Source organism: Phyllostomus discolor, chromosome 9 (genome assembly GCF_004126475.2).
Source record: "Phyllostomus discolor isolate MPI-MPIP mPhyDis1 chromosome 9, mPhyDis1.pri.v3, whole genome shotgun sequence".
Taxonomy (NCBI): Eukaryota; Metazoa; Chordata; class Mammalia; order Chiroptera; family Phyllostomidae; genus Phyllostomus; species Phyllostomus discolor.
Genome location: NC_040911.2, coordinates 40,464,646 through 40,479,744, shown reverse-complemented (window position 1 = coordinate 40,479,744; position 15,099 = coordinate 40,464,646). Strand labels below are relative to the sequence as shown.

At 36.1% G+C, this 15,099-nt stretch overlaps 1 protein-coding gene and 1 long non-coding RNA gene across 11 annotated transcripts in view; one reads left to right on the top strand and one right to left on the bottom strand.

The window, feature by feature from the left end:
* Positions 1–5,643: 5,643 nt before the first annotated feature.
* CLUL1 (clusterin like 1) overlaps positions 5,644–15,099 on the bottom strand; it is a 34,537-nt gene continuing 25,081 nt past the window's right edge. For 5 of the 10 annotated variants that reach the window (XM_036009240.1, XM_036009242.1, XM_036009238.1 and 2 more), the window contains 3 exons: positions 12,732–12,946; positions 9,627–9,811; positions 5,870–5,933 (listed from right to left, as the gene is read on the bottom strand). In XM_036009240.1, the coding sequence (XP_035865133.1) occupies positions 5,930–5,933; positions 9,627–9,811; positions 12,732–12,946 (404 nt within the window). In that variant the 3' untranslated portion in view covers positions 5,870–5,929. Of the gene's footprint in view, positions 5,938–8,015; positions 8,046–9,622; positions 9,812–12,731; positions 12,947–15,099 lie in introns of those variants that run through there. The other 5 variants (XM_036009237.1, XM_036009235.1, XM_036009236.1 and 2 more) reach the window with 5 other exon arrangements.
* LOC118496706 lies at positions 5,955–7,795 on the top strand. The gene is made up of 2 exons (XR_004899265.1): positions 5,955–6,974; positions 7,007–7,795. It is a non-coding gene; the product is annotated as an uncharacterized LOC118496706 (long non-coding RNA).

Genomic DNA, 15,099 nt, shown 5'->3' with positions numbered 1-15,099 from the left:
AAAGGGGGATCCTTTTGGTAATAATATATCATTCACCGCCCGCATCTGTTCTGTAACACAAGCAGTCTTTAAATCAACAAGTGTTTATTGAGCACATAGTAGATGTTCAATAATTTATTGCTGTGTCTGGGGTTATGCCGAATAAGATGTGGGCTCTGACACATTTTAAACACTATTTCTCACCATTCAGTAAAGTCAATGGTTTATCTTTGTTGTTGTTTTTTGTTTGTAATCTCAACAAACAAAAATTTATTATCTGTGCAAGTATTACTGGAACTTGAATGCCAGGTTCTTGAGTCTCAGTGCCATAGAAATGAGCACTGAACTCAGTACAAGATCAAGCAGATAAAGTTTATTGGAAAGAGCTTGTGCACTAGGAAGTCTACCAGAAAAGAGAAGTGATAAAATATATTTAAAAAAAAAAAGAGAAGTGGAGCTCCCCAAGGGGTTCTTGTGACTGGCTTACATAGGGGCCTTGGGTTGTGTGTAGGGGCTTGAGAATTCAGATGAGGTCAGTTGTCCCAAGATCCACAACAGGCGGCTGTTGATCCTGGGGTAGTTACAAGATGTTTTTCCATGGTCAGAGGACCACCCAAAGGCCCTGTAAAATAATGCTTGCATAAACATTCTGGTTATCATTAAATTGACAAAATGACTATTTTGCAGAACAACATGTTAAGAATGATGTTATTATTATACATTCTTTCCTTTAAAGATGTGGTTAGGTTAATTTTAACTACAGAATTTTATTGAAAGTAGGGAGTCATAGGCCTCCAAGGTGGAATTCTTTTTGTCAAGATGGAAGTCCAGTGAGTGTTACCCCTACATTGTCTCACAAGTTTCTGGATTCTTTTTGCTAAAGTGCACCTTTCAAACTCAATGTTACCATATTTAACAGGAAAACAGACTCTGGGAGGAGATAATATTTTTCACTGGCAGCTCTGATTGATCTGTTCAGCAAAAACAATGCTGCATGCCTTTTTGTGGCACAAAACCTATACAACATAAATTGAACTTCAAAAACAATTTATAAAGTACCTGGCCATTTAGGTTAATTGGAGAGAAAAAGAAACTGACCTAACAACAGACTAAAGAATTGTTTCAGGGAACATTTCACAAGCCTCATAGTCAGAAAGCCCATTTTCTTGCTGTTTGGTTGTATGAGTGCCCACACAGGCCACAGTACACTGAAATGCATCGGTTCACAGCAGGGTGTCCGACCCATGGCCCATGGGCTGAATACAGCCCAGGATGACTATGAATGCAGCCCAACACAAAATCGTAAATTTACTTAAAACCTTATTTAGTTTTATTACTAAGTTTTAATACTTGGATATGCACATTTTCTATGTTAGTGATCACAAACTTGGGACCTACTCAACGATTTTAAAAGACTATGGAAAGGGCCACTGCATAATTAAGGTTATTTATGTGAGGGCTTTTTTCCTTATCTGGGGTGGCAGGTATCATGAAAATTATTCATGGACCTTTATTTTGCTCATCAGTTTTCCTTAGTGTTCGTGTATTTAATGTGTGGTCCAAAACAATTCTTCTTATTCCACTGTGGCCCAGAGATGCCAAAAGGTTGGACACCCCTGGCTGACAGGATAGCAGATATTTTCAATGTATTTAACCCATCACAATACTAGGTTGGCCTTTCCTAGGTCAATGTAGATTCATTCTATTCCTCCTCTAGTATATTCACCACCCCAACCACATTATAGTTTTAAGAAGTTACCTGTATCTCCTTTGGAAATGATAGGCCTTCTATGTCGTGTTGTACTGTTTGGATAAGGTAGGAAACAGTGGGCTGTCTCCAGATGTGTGGGCGTTCTTTTTGATGGTAGTTTGTGAAGAGACATGCTTGGCCAGAAAATCTAAACCCAGCAAACAGGCTTTATAGGAGAATGGGAACTCATGTGGTCTGCCTAGCTTGAGCGTGCCCCTAGGTGTAGGAAGCTAAACATGAAGGAACAGTTCTGGTGGGCTGGGAACTACAGAGCTCTTCGTCGCATGATATTGCCCTGCATGTTTTGGCAAGGTTTTAACATGTCTGTAGAAAGTCAACTAAATGCAGGTATTCACCCAACCCCACACCTACCAAAAAGTGTCTCCACACATTTTCAACCATGGGAGGATCTCAGGCTGAAAATATCGCAGATTGCCCAGTTACAAGTTACCTTCTGCGTCTATTATCCTTCATTGTTTTGAGCTGAGTTTAATTGTTCCAGTGGAATATCAGTTGTACCCCAAGGTTAATCTCAAGTCATAAGAGTAGGCTCCCCTGCTCACAAAGAGATTCCTCTTCCACTGCGGTACTTGGAGGGTCTTGCATTGATGATAATAGAGAATGGCTCCTTCCCTGGTAGCTGCTCCATAAATGTAGGGTAGAATGAATAATCTCAGGCAGCATGTCATTCATTTATTCATCCAATAAGTACTTATGTCAGGTACCTACCACCTGTCAGCAAAGAGCAGATGAAGTCCCTGGTTTCACAAAACTGATATTCTAGCAGAGAGGAACAATACATAAGCACCCGCACAAAACACTCACAGATAGTGACAGGTACTGTGATGGTTTCTAACCGTGGAAAGGGCTTCAGAGGGTACAGAGGGACTACTTAGGTCTCATCACCAGACCAGACCTTCCTGAGGAGGCCACCTTTGAGCTGAGACCTGAAAAGTGAGAATCCAGTAGGGGAATATCTGGAGAAAGAGCATTACAACCTGGAGTGCATTGTGCCAGCAGATTTCCCAGCACTTAGGAAAATAAAAATGAAAAACAAGGGTGGTATTGATGCTCTGTTATTCTAGGAAGAAGTAATAATTATTAACTTATTAAGGGAATAGCTCCTTCTCATTAAAAGATCTATTTATATTAGAATTTTCTTTATGTTTAATAGTCATAAAAACTTGTAATAACTTTGTTATTTTAATCAATTATGTGCAAATAGTAATTACAATAGTGACTCAATCCAGCATGAATATGTGATACTTAGATCTTTGTGTCCCAGGAAACTTTTAATTTTTAAAATTTAAAAATATTTACATTTTATTGATCAATAAAAGATGTTCAAGCATAGAAATATATTACATTAGGATAAAGTTCTCTGAGGAAAGTAGAATGGAAATAAGAGTTTAAAGAGAAAATGTAATGAGATAAAATTTCTTACTGTTAAAGGAAAAACTTGGTTGTATATTTTCTTACATGAATGATGCTGGGTATCAACTTGTCATATTTAGATTCCATTGGGTAGATTTTAAAGAGGGATGAAATAGTTTCATTTAAAAAATATTAATACTTCAAATACATGGGAAAATTAAAATTTGATATTGTTTCAATTTATATTGAAAAATGACATACAAGAGCCTATATAACTTTTTCAGGTTCTTTATAGGATGTATCAGAAGAAAAACACTTGAATATTATTGCTTTAGGGATATCTTCCGCTTTTCTTTGCACAACAAACTCAAAAAGTGTTGATATAATTAGGTAAAGGAAAGCAGGAAATTAACATTTTTGAGAGTCAGGTACTTCATAAGAGTGTTCTTTACATAGTCAGTTACTATTATTGATGGTTATTATGATTAAGTGTGGTTCTCACAACTACTTTATAAAACAAAAATTCTTACTTGAACCACTTTATAAAGTCACTGAGGTTTAGAGAGTGTCAACATAAGAAACATCCAAATCTGTAAGAACCTTTTTATGAGTTTATTTGAGCCAAACTGATGACAATTGCCAGGAACCTCAATGGCTTGAGAAAATGCTTCAGAGAATGGCAGTTCTATATCTTTATGCATTACAATCAAAATAGAGGGCATAAGTGGTTACATGAAATCCATTGGTGATAGATCAGAGAGGCAGGAGAAAGCAAAGTGGGGAAACTTCTGGGACTGGGTAAAAAGTAAAATGGTAGACCACACTTCTTGTAAGTAGGTGGATACAGGATAGTTAAGAGTCAACAATCAACTCAGTAACAATGATGGGATTTGTGGTCTCCACGTTCCTGCTTTGTCTTGTATCTGTGCTTTGAGGTTTCTGGATAAAGGAAATTATTTTGACATTTTAAAGGAATGTTACCATAGATGCAAAAAGGCAATAGATGAGCTTAAGGTAAATAAAGATTGACTTTTGTCAGGGAAGATTCTAGCCCAGGACATGATTACCTGCCATAAACGGCTTTTAGTTAATAAGTTTTCATTTCAGACCACCCTTTGTGGTTACTTTAGGGCTCTGAGTTAATCAGGCTTCCCTCAGTTTGTAAGGTTTAATATGTTGACCCTATTCATCCACAACAGATTCAGGATCTTGTCCAGTCACACATCTAGAAAATACAGCAGTCAGGATTAAAATCCAGGTCAGCCTGCATGCTCAGGCATTTTACCACCTTGCTGCTTTGAATCTAATCTCTCCCTTTTCTCTTCACTCTACAAGTTTTTGATTGACTATACATTAGTTTCTCTTTACAACTTTTTGGCACCTTCTCTGACAAATGTATAAAATGTATGACTGAATAGGCTGTATTTATTTGAGATTTATTGTATATTAAGAAATCCAGGGCCCTATCAATAGTGCACTAGTGTTTTATAGCCTCCAGTTATGATTGGAAAGGCTTTGTCTTTATTTGAAGTTGATTATATTGAATGGACTGTCTGTGAACTCTTTCTCTTACAAGCCTTTCTATCAAATAGCCCAAGACTAAGTTGAAAAATGCTTTAAAGGTTTTGAGTCCACTCTTTAATTATACTTCTTTTTATAATTTGAAATACTAATTATAAATATATCTTTCCCTGATGTAATTCTTAGTGATGTGTATACTGGCAAATGACTCTCCTGTTATTACATGGAATCAAGGCCCAAATTTTGAGGTTATGCAAGTGTCAGTCAAAAGCACCTTGTGTTTTCCATAAAATATGTATGACATATTGTATAGATAAAAAAGAGAGCACTACTGTGTGTATTTTAAAAAGAAAGTATGCAGTACAGCCATGTTCATAGCAGCACTATTCACAATGTCCAAAAGGTGAAAGCAATCCAAGTGTCCGTCAAAAGGTGAATGGGTAAACAAAATGTGATACATACACACAATGGAGTAGTATCCAGCTTTAAAACATAAGGGAATTCTGACACATGTGACCACATGAATAAACCTTGAGGACATTATGCTAAGCAAAATAAGCCAGTCGCAAAAGAACAAATACTGTATGATCCCATTTATATGAGGTACCTAGAGTAGTCAAATGTTTAGAGACAGAAAGTATAATGGTGGTTTCAAAGGACTGGGAGGAGGGAGAAATGGAGAGTTATAGTTTAATTGTAACAGAGTTTCAGTTTGGGAAGATGAAAAAGTTGTTGAAATGGATGGTGGTGATGGCTGTACAATACTGTGAATATACTTAATGCCACCAAAATGTGCACTTAAAATGGTTAAATTAGTAAATTTTGTTATGTATGTTTTACCACACATATACACACAAACCTTATGTAGAAGCCATAGGTCTTGACTAAACAAAGGCATGAATCATAGATTTATTCAAAAAGTTAATTATTATACATGAAATTCAAGGCAAATTGAAGAAGAATTCTTTGTTAATTAGAAATTAGGGTATATATAGTAGAAGTGATAGAACACAGATACCTTGGTGATTTAATGTTTAATATACAAATACATATAAAGAACTATTAATGTACCATAGAATATAGTAATATGTACATTTGGTATTTTGAAAATGAATTTTTATTGTAACTCAATGTGAATAGTTTTTAGACTGCCATTCAACCTCAGAGAATTAACAATACTCCTTAACATGTAAATGACAAACATCCCTGCAACTACATTTGTTGTTATTCTGTGTGTTCCAGGATTTTCAGGTCTCAGCTAAGGTGATGATTCTACTTGCTGGAGGTAGGATGTATCAGATCTTCTTACCTTTCTAAAAAAAAGCAATAATCAAAATATTAATAAGTTACTTATAGACTGAGTATATTTTTTTAAAGTGCAGATGAGTAATACAATAAATGCTGTTGGCTTCTGAAAAAATTAACACATAGTGAAATAACAGAAAACCCTTATGTATGGATAATTTTAACAGCACTATTTGAAGGAATATCACAGTTCCCCTAGTTTGCTGATCTTCTGACCCTGCCTCTGATGTGAAACTAGTGTCTGTTCTGTACTCTGCATATATACAATGTTTGCTCTTAAACTTCTGTTGCTTGTGACTGTTGACCTGGAAAAGGAATATATCTGCCAAGAAGGATTTCCCATGGTAACTGGGCCCCAATTCCTAACCAGAGTCTAACAGCTATTGCTGACAGAGACCTCTCAAGCACACTGCCTGTCCAGGAAAACCCACTGACTGAACAGCCAAGCCTTCTGCACTGTGTTCCTGCAGTCTCAGCCCACCTTAGAAAGGAGTTCCTGGAATTCTATTTCAACCAATGGGCTGAGACCTGCCCTGTCCAATTGGAGCTGAGCAGCTGCACCTTCATTTGCATCTTTATAGACCAAGTAGAGTAGCTCCATAACAGTCAATCAGGATACACAATTTCAGCCACTCAGAATAGTGCTATTCAGACAAATAAACAAGGCAAATTTGGATTCTTCATTTGCATAAAAATGGACCAATCAGGGACCATTTTAATGCAAATGGTCCATGCAGGGCAGGTACCTTATATAAGTGGGCCTCCCCTATATCCGAGGAGCACACATTCAGTTCCCACCTGAGACTGCATTTCTCTGGTTTGCAAACTGTCCACCTGAATAAAGTTTTTCCATTTACTCCGCTTCAGACTGAGGACTCCTGTTGGCATTGGCTTGGTGGCAGCAATCTTTTTATTGACATGACTATTACTTTATTCAAGGGTTTTTTTTATGTATGCCTTTCATGATGATCATGTAGGTAAAAACCAATCAACAAATGCATATTGACTGCTTGGGATGTGCGAGACATTCTGTTACAGCCTGTAAGTTCTAGAGGAGTTCTCTCCTCTAGAACTCAGAGGCAGTCCTGGCAAGTGTGAAAGTTGGGATATGGAAATAAAACACTCCTGCAAACCAATCAAGAAAGTCAGGCACTCAAGAAGCTAGGTTACTTGATGAGAGTTCCAGAAGAAGGTTCTAGATATATGCTCCACCCTATAAAATTAGAATTCATATTTTAGCAAGCTACATACTTGCAACTACAGTACCACACGAATATTTACATAATTGGAAATCATGAGGTAATTCTTCATCTTTTCCTTAGTATTTTTCTCTCTCACTGTTGGTAGATTTGAGAGTGATATAATCTGAATATTGACAAATCTTATTCACTCTATCGAATAGGATGCACAAAAGAAGAAATTCAGTTGGTAAGCAAACTTGGAAGAATGTTCATTCCCTTGAATAATCAAAAACATACAAGTTATAACAGTAAGATAAAATTTCCATTTATTAGTAAAGTTTTAAAAATTGAAATGCTAGTTAGGAGTTGAGAAAGTGGTACTTCAGACATTACCACCATCAAATAGGCAAGAAAAATAAAATGTTAACCTTTAAATAAATTATTCCATTTCTTGGAATCCATCTAAGAAAATTAGCAGAAAATGTGAATAAGAAAAAAATAGTAAGATGATAATAGAGGTTTTGTTGAAATGGTGAAATTATGGGTAATTTTTGTCTTCTAAATTTTTGGAATTTGCGATCTTTTTACTTTTAAAATTCAAAAACTCTAAATTAAAAAGAAAAACATTAAGATTGCTTTTGTGAAAGATCACCTTGTGAGCCTTATTAGTAAATAATGTGCTCAGTATCTCAATTTCTCAATATCTTATTTTACATTGTCATTACTCCCTCATCATTAAAAAATCTGCAAACAGATGATTTTATTGAAAATATTTATTTGGCCCTGGCCAGTGTGGCTCAGTTGGTTGGGTGTTGCCCTGCAAAGCAAAAGGATGAGGGTTCAATTCCTGGTCAGGGCACATGCCTGGGTTGCAGGTTTGGTCCGTCTCTCCCATCAATGTTTCTCTCCCTCTCTTTCTCCCTCCCTTCCCCTCTCTGTAGAATCAACAAAAGAAAAAAGTTTAAAAATATTTTTATTTGGATATAAGTGCATAGTCAATACATATTTGAGCACTGGCACATTATTTTCTTCTCAAAAGCCTATTGTGTCTCACTGTACCCTATAGAGTTCGAGCCCCAGGTATGGCTGCCCGACTTCCCCTTTGATTTTGTGAGTAAGAGAGTATTCTTCCATTTCTTTTAGCTGGGCTGGTCTTGGTTACTACGGCGGAAGAACCCAAACTCACACAGGTGGAGGTTCCTGAACATAGGAAGCACAGAGGGCCCTCCTGGGAGAAATGGGTTTAAGGGGACTTGTCAACATCTCTTGTACCAAAACACTCCACTCCTTTTGCTGTTTGCTCACACTTTCCCCTTTTTTGGAATTGTTTTTGGAATGTTCTTCCCTTCCACCTCCACATTTTTATTTCATACATATAAAATAAAATATATATTATATGTAAAATAAAATTGCTTATATTTATATGTAAAATAACACTGTATATATATATATATATATATATATATATATATATTTTTTTTTTTAAGAAAGGAAGGGAGAAGGGTGGCAGGGAAGGAGGGAAGAAAAACAGCAAAGGAGAGAAGGCGAGTGGGAAGGAAGAGAAAAAAGAAATATGTTCAACTGAGAAATTTCTCCCCCTTCACGAAATAAATGACCCTCTCCTCAACTTCCAGAGGCTCCCACCCTTGGGCACTCACGGAATGGTTTGCAGTACTGTCTCCTGCAAGTATCTTTTACAACCCCATACCGGCCACTGGATAGAAAGCTCATTTGGGAAAGGATCTTGTTGAATTCACTACTCTCCCCTCCACAGTACCTGTGCCCTGTGTCTTCACTTAGTAGATGGCTATGATATTGGTTGTTGAACTGATACAAATTGAAACACATTCCTCTAGAACTCAGAGGTAAAGGTGGAGGCAGCAAATCCAGTAATAGCTAGCTTAATTATACATTGATGGTGACCTACTAACAAGGTCCTTTATGAATAATAACGGAATTAAATTGTAATTATTCTTTAAGATTGATCATATTACCAAATGAGAGTATTGTATACAGTTTTAATTGTGCTACTAATTTAGAAGTTATTTAGCCATAACCTACTTAACCATTTTCTTGTTTTTAGGCAATTAGATTGTTTTTAATATTTTACTATCTTAAATAATTTTGCAACTGTAGACTTGGGGTGGAGAGGGACTTTTTATCAAATTTAGATTTATTCTTTAGGATTGACTCCAGAAGTAGTTATTTTATCAAGAAGAAATTTTATGGCTCTGGACATGTATAATCATGCAGCTTTTTAAAAAGGCAAAAACAGTTTATATCCCCCCAACAACATATAAGAATGCCCATTTCCTCACACTCCTATCAGGATTTTGTATTTTTTTTCTAATTTGCAAATTTGATAGTCAAAAAATTCTATTTTGTCTTCTTAGTTTTCATGTATTTCATTATTAATGAGGTTGAACATATTTTTCAGGTATTTTAAAACCAGGTTTTTTTTCTTTTATGAATCATATGTCTGTCAACAAACATTCCTAATCAGGCACTCTGCTTACCAAGTTTTAAAATGTTCCTTAAAATGCTGTACAGCTTTTTCCAGCATGTAGCTTACAAAGTTAGAACTCTCAGCACTTTCTTCAAGAGGGATCTGCAGCGTGACATTCGGGGAAGGCAGAATGCTTAAGTCCATCATTGTTTCATCTTGTTTGGAAAAATTTCCTTGGTGAATGCCTGGAACTACCTGAGAAGAAGGATTATACAGTAAAGGATTACTAAATCCAGTGCACAATCAGGATTAATTTAATACCACATTAGTCAGGATAGGCTAGGTTGTGCTGAGGTAACACACTTACCCCAACATGTGGTTTCATACAACAAAAATTTATTTCTCACTCATGTAATACGTCCATTAAGGGCTCTGTACCACCTAGACATTCAAGACTCTCATTGACAGAGTCATGTCACCTCTTGGTTATAGCATATGGGACACATGGCTCTCTTTGTGGCCTCAGTAGAGAAAAAGAATGGGTAAGCACACAACTCTTCACTATCTCAGTCCAGAAATAACCCTTGTCATTTTTGTTCATGTTCATTGACCAGAACTTGCCACACGGTACCACTTAACTGTAAGAGGAGCTGGAAAATTTGAGTGAGCAAATATTAACATAATGCACCAAGTTTTAATACTGAATTTTCCTACAAAATTTACAATTTATGGTTGTATATATGATTTTTGTAAGAACCAGTCATCTGAAATGTGTGACGCTTACCTCTTAATGACTTCTCAAGTGCACATACTTTGATCTTAATACTATAAATGAAATTGTTTTGACATGCAACTTGAGGTAACCTAAAGAGAACTAGTTTGAAAATGTTTTTGAATAAATTCCCTTATAAAGAAAACTAAAGCAAAGTGTTAAGAAGACAAATTAAAAACTATTAATTTCTTAATTCTAGCTTATAAGAGAATAGCTAACACAGCTTTTCCTTTCTGGCAAACATAATACATATAAAGACTGCATAAAGCATTTATGTCTAGTTTAATAAATAATTATATAGCTAACACCATCTAACTACAAACCAAGGGGCATAACGTTTTTCACCTGCTAGAATTTGTATACTTTTTACACAAAGTTCATTTTCAGTACTTGCTATTCCATGGCTTTGCACTTTTATTTTACATGATGAATTAAGAACTGTTTTGAGAAAAATAACTTTTATAGGCAGATCAGCAAAGGGGGTAAAGCCACTGATTCTGGAGAAATGTTGCTTGGGTTTGAATCCCCATCTTCCATTTACTAGCTGTGATCTCAGACAAGTTGTTCAACTTCTCTGTGCCTCATTCTAAAAATTTGGAAAAGAATATTTCTTATCTTATAGGACCATTGAGGATATTAAATGATCTGATATATGGAGAAGTTCTTAGAACATTGCCTGACACATAGTAGGTGCTCGTTGGTGATGATTATTATAAAAATGTATCATTAAAAACCATAATTTATTTTATATGGATGTTTTTATACTGAAGTACCTTGTTATCAACATAAAGAATTTTAGACAAATATATTAGTGTTACTCAAAAACACTAGAATGGAATTAAAGTGTAGCATAAAATGGAAAATACTATGATAAAAACAGTTAAATATTGGCTGTACCTTTGTGAAGATTGAAAGCATTGCTAAACGTTTCCTTACATTTTTATTCTTCAAGACAAAACTTTTTTCTCATTAAAGTAAAAGTCTATATTTGTGAGGATGATCAAATATTTTAAATTATTTTGTTTTCCTAGGGTGTAATCTAGTGAGTAATAGAATCGGAGAGTAAGTAGGGACTGGAACAATGGCTTTCAAAACCTTTTGACTGCGGTCTGCAGTAGCAAATACATTTTACATCATAACTCAAAGCACACATATATCTACATATATGTATACACACATATGTGTACACACACATAAACACACACATAATGGAAATGAAAATTCCATTATATGCATATGACATTAAATGTAATGAACTGTAATACCTTCTCTTATAGTCTGTACTATTGTTTGTTGTTGTTTTAGTTTGCTGATTGTGTCTCTCTAGACTTATTTACTAAACCACACGTGAGCCACAACCTTGCAGTTTCAAAGAGAGTGAAACATTATCTTACAGAAATTCAATAGGTCAGATTCCCTAGAAGCAGAGTCTGAGACTTTAACACAAGTGATAGTATTAAGGGTGCCTTCAGGTAAAACTTTTAAGGGGATGAGGCAAGCAAGATTGAAAAGAGGCAGAAGCTAGTCGTGGATGTGGCCTCCAGTGACTTCCAGCTTCAGTCTGATCCTTCTGGGAGCTCTGGAGCATAGGTAGCCTCAAGGACAAAGCTTTGGAGAAGGTTGCAGGGCTGAGCAGTTAGTAGCAACACCAGCTGGAGATGGCAGTTGGATCCCCAGGGATCAGGATAGGCCACCAGCATTACATGCTGCCCAAAATACTGTATCTTCAATTGCTCTCTCCAGTGATTTTTGTACCTGGTTTTTAAAGAAACTCGTCAATACTGACCTCATCAGGATTCGCTACCCTGGCTTACTTGCTGATTAATGTAACGTGTGTGGTGGGGAAGGGATGGTCAGGAAAGAAATTCAGTCACTGTTAAAACCAGTAAGAGCTATAATTTACAGAGTCCTTATATAAGGTTCCTTTGTATAAGAAACCTATACTAATCACTTTACAGATACACATTTTAAAGTGCTGTTATTAGTTCCATTTTCCAGGTGGAAAAATTGAGGCCTAGAAAGATTGAGGAACTTTCCCAAACTTACTCAGCTGGCAAGTTTCAGAATTAGCTTTTGAATTCAAGTTGTTTAACCTGAAATTCTTCTCTCTTAAAGTCTACATTGGCCAAGTTTCTTCAGGGTTGCCTGTATCAGTAGAACACTTTAGCTCTAAGCAGAATGAGCCATCTCTGGATTAGAAACTATTTTGTGTTTTAAACAGGTTTTGTTTATAGAAATTTTTGTTTTCTAAAGACCATTCAGTACATCATATCAAGTCAGCCTCTAGACAGTCACAATGGAAATATGAATATTCTCCTATAGCTTTCTTCAAATACATAAATTAACAGAAAAATCAATGTATGCATATGTAATCTCCATATCTGTTCTTGGATCCTCCACTACCTTTATGGAGTTGAAGATCTTCTCGGTTTCTGGAGTCTGGTTTGCCAGTTCAGTCACCCAGCCAAATTCCTTTCTCATCTTCTCCATCAGATATGTAGTATCCCCCAAATGATGCTGAGTCACCTGCAGAATCTGGATATACTGCTGATTGGATATGTTGACCAGTTTAAGGGCCTCATCCACTTTTGTATGTAGTTCAGGAACATCAGGACAATCTAGCAAAGAAGAAAGTTATTTGGTAAAGGAAATGGTCCATGAAATTTGGAACTGGGTGATGTGGGTTTAAATTCTAGCTTTTCATCTTTCTACATTATTTCCAGCCTTTTGACTTTGAGTGAGTTTTCAACAAGAAAAAATGGGCAGGAATGAAATAATGTAAAGTGCCTGATCATACAGCACACATTGTATAGATTTAGCACATGTGACTCTTCCTCTTCCTTATTTCTGTGCTGTCTCTGAAGGCCATTAGAGCTACTCACTGATAATCTGATCAGGACACATCAGGAAATATGCTTCCCTGCCCCCTTGAAGTTGAGCATAAACTTCTTCAAAGAAATGTATCTCACTTCTGGAGGAAGCCTTTGAGAACAGTTTGGGATTTATCATGTCCCCTTCCCTCTGACAGTGGAACTGGTTTTGCTCCATGTGGTGCAGGCTCTGTCATCCCGGATGAGGAGATATGCTATGCGGCAGAGCCCTCGTTCAAACTCTGACACGCTGCAGAGTAAGAACTAAAGCTTCATGTTTACAAGCCACTAAGATCCTCCAGTTCTTTGTTATTTTTGCCCAGCAGCCCATCCAAATGGTATCACGGTAATGGGAACTTATATAGGTATGCTGATGAACTGCTGGATAGTATGTAAAGATTATCAGTGGACTATGGAAGTGCTCATGAGTTAGAGCATCTGAAATCATAAGAAATCATTGTTGTAGAGAAAGACCACAGCCTCTATAAACCATGTCTTTTGCTGTTTACTAAAAAACCATGCCTTTAGCAAGATAGGAGTGGGAAAAAATACACCAACCAGAAGCCAGGTGACTACCTCATCTCGGATCTTAAATATCACTTAATGGTTCTTTTTGATACATAGATATAACCCAAGGTTCTTTGGGGCCTCAACTTTTGTGGAGATTGTTTTGGGATCTTCAGGAGAGGGAGACCTTTGTACTTGCAAGTGAACACATATGCAATAGTGTATGTTTGAAAAATAACTCAAGAAAACATTGTGAAATTGTCCTGACTGGTGTGGCTCTTGGGCTGGGCATCGTCCTACAAATGGAAAGGTCACCATTTTGATTCTGGTCAAGGCACATGCCTGGGCTGTGGGTTTGGTCCCCTGTCAGGATGCATTCAGGAGGCAGCTGATCAATGTTTCTCTCACACATTGATGTTTCTCTCCCTCACTCTCTCCCTCACTAACCCCCTCTCTAAAACTAAATAAACAAAATTGTTTAAAAAAGAGAAAGTAAACAAAGGTAATCATAATTAACATGGTACAGTATACATTTGAAAGAAGATACAGATAGTCTTTTAAAATATCTATTTGCAACTTCACAGTTATTTACTTTTAGAATAGAATTTAAATATATATTTTTTTAAATCATGAGGGGAAAGGTGGTGATTTTCCTCATGATCCTACATGATTCTAATCAAGCAGAATTCTATAAGGGACACTCATTTACTCTTTTTAAGAGTGCTACCCAGTAAAAAGATTTCCCTAGAACAAAGTAGAACTTCATGCAAAACACAATCATATTGGAAAGGAAAAAGTAAAACTTCACTCACACATTTTGTGATATTGTATGTAGAAAGTACTAAGTTATACATGCAGACAAAAATGCTATTAAAACTAATAAACAATTCTTCAAGGTTGTAGAACACGTGACTAACATAAAAATCAGTTGCATTTTGTACACTAAAAATAAACAAATGAAAAATAAAATTAAGAAAACAGTTCCATTTACAATAGCATCAGAGAAAAAAAAACAAAAAGCCTACAAACAAATTTTTAAAAAGAAGTGCAAGATTTGTGCACTGAAAACTAAAAAATATCTTTGGCCCTGACTGGGTAGCTCAGTTGGTTAGAGCATTGTCCTGTGTGCCAACATTGCAGGTTCAATCCCTGATCAGGGCACACACAAGAGTCAACCAATGAATACATAGATAAGGGAAACAACAAATCAATGTCTCACTCTCTCTCCTTGCTCTCTCAAATGAATAAGTAAAAAATAAATGAATAAAAAATCTTTGAAAGAAATCAAGGTGACTTAAATAAATGGAAAACTATCTCTGTTCATGGATTGAAAGAATTAATATTGTTAAGAGAGCAATACTCCACAAATTGATCCATAGATTTAATGCGATCCC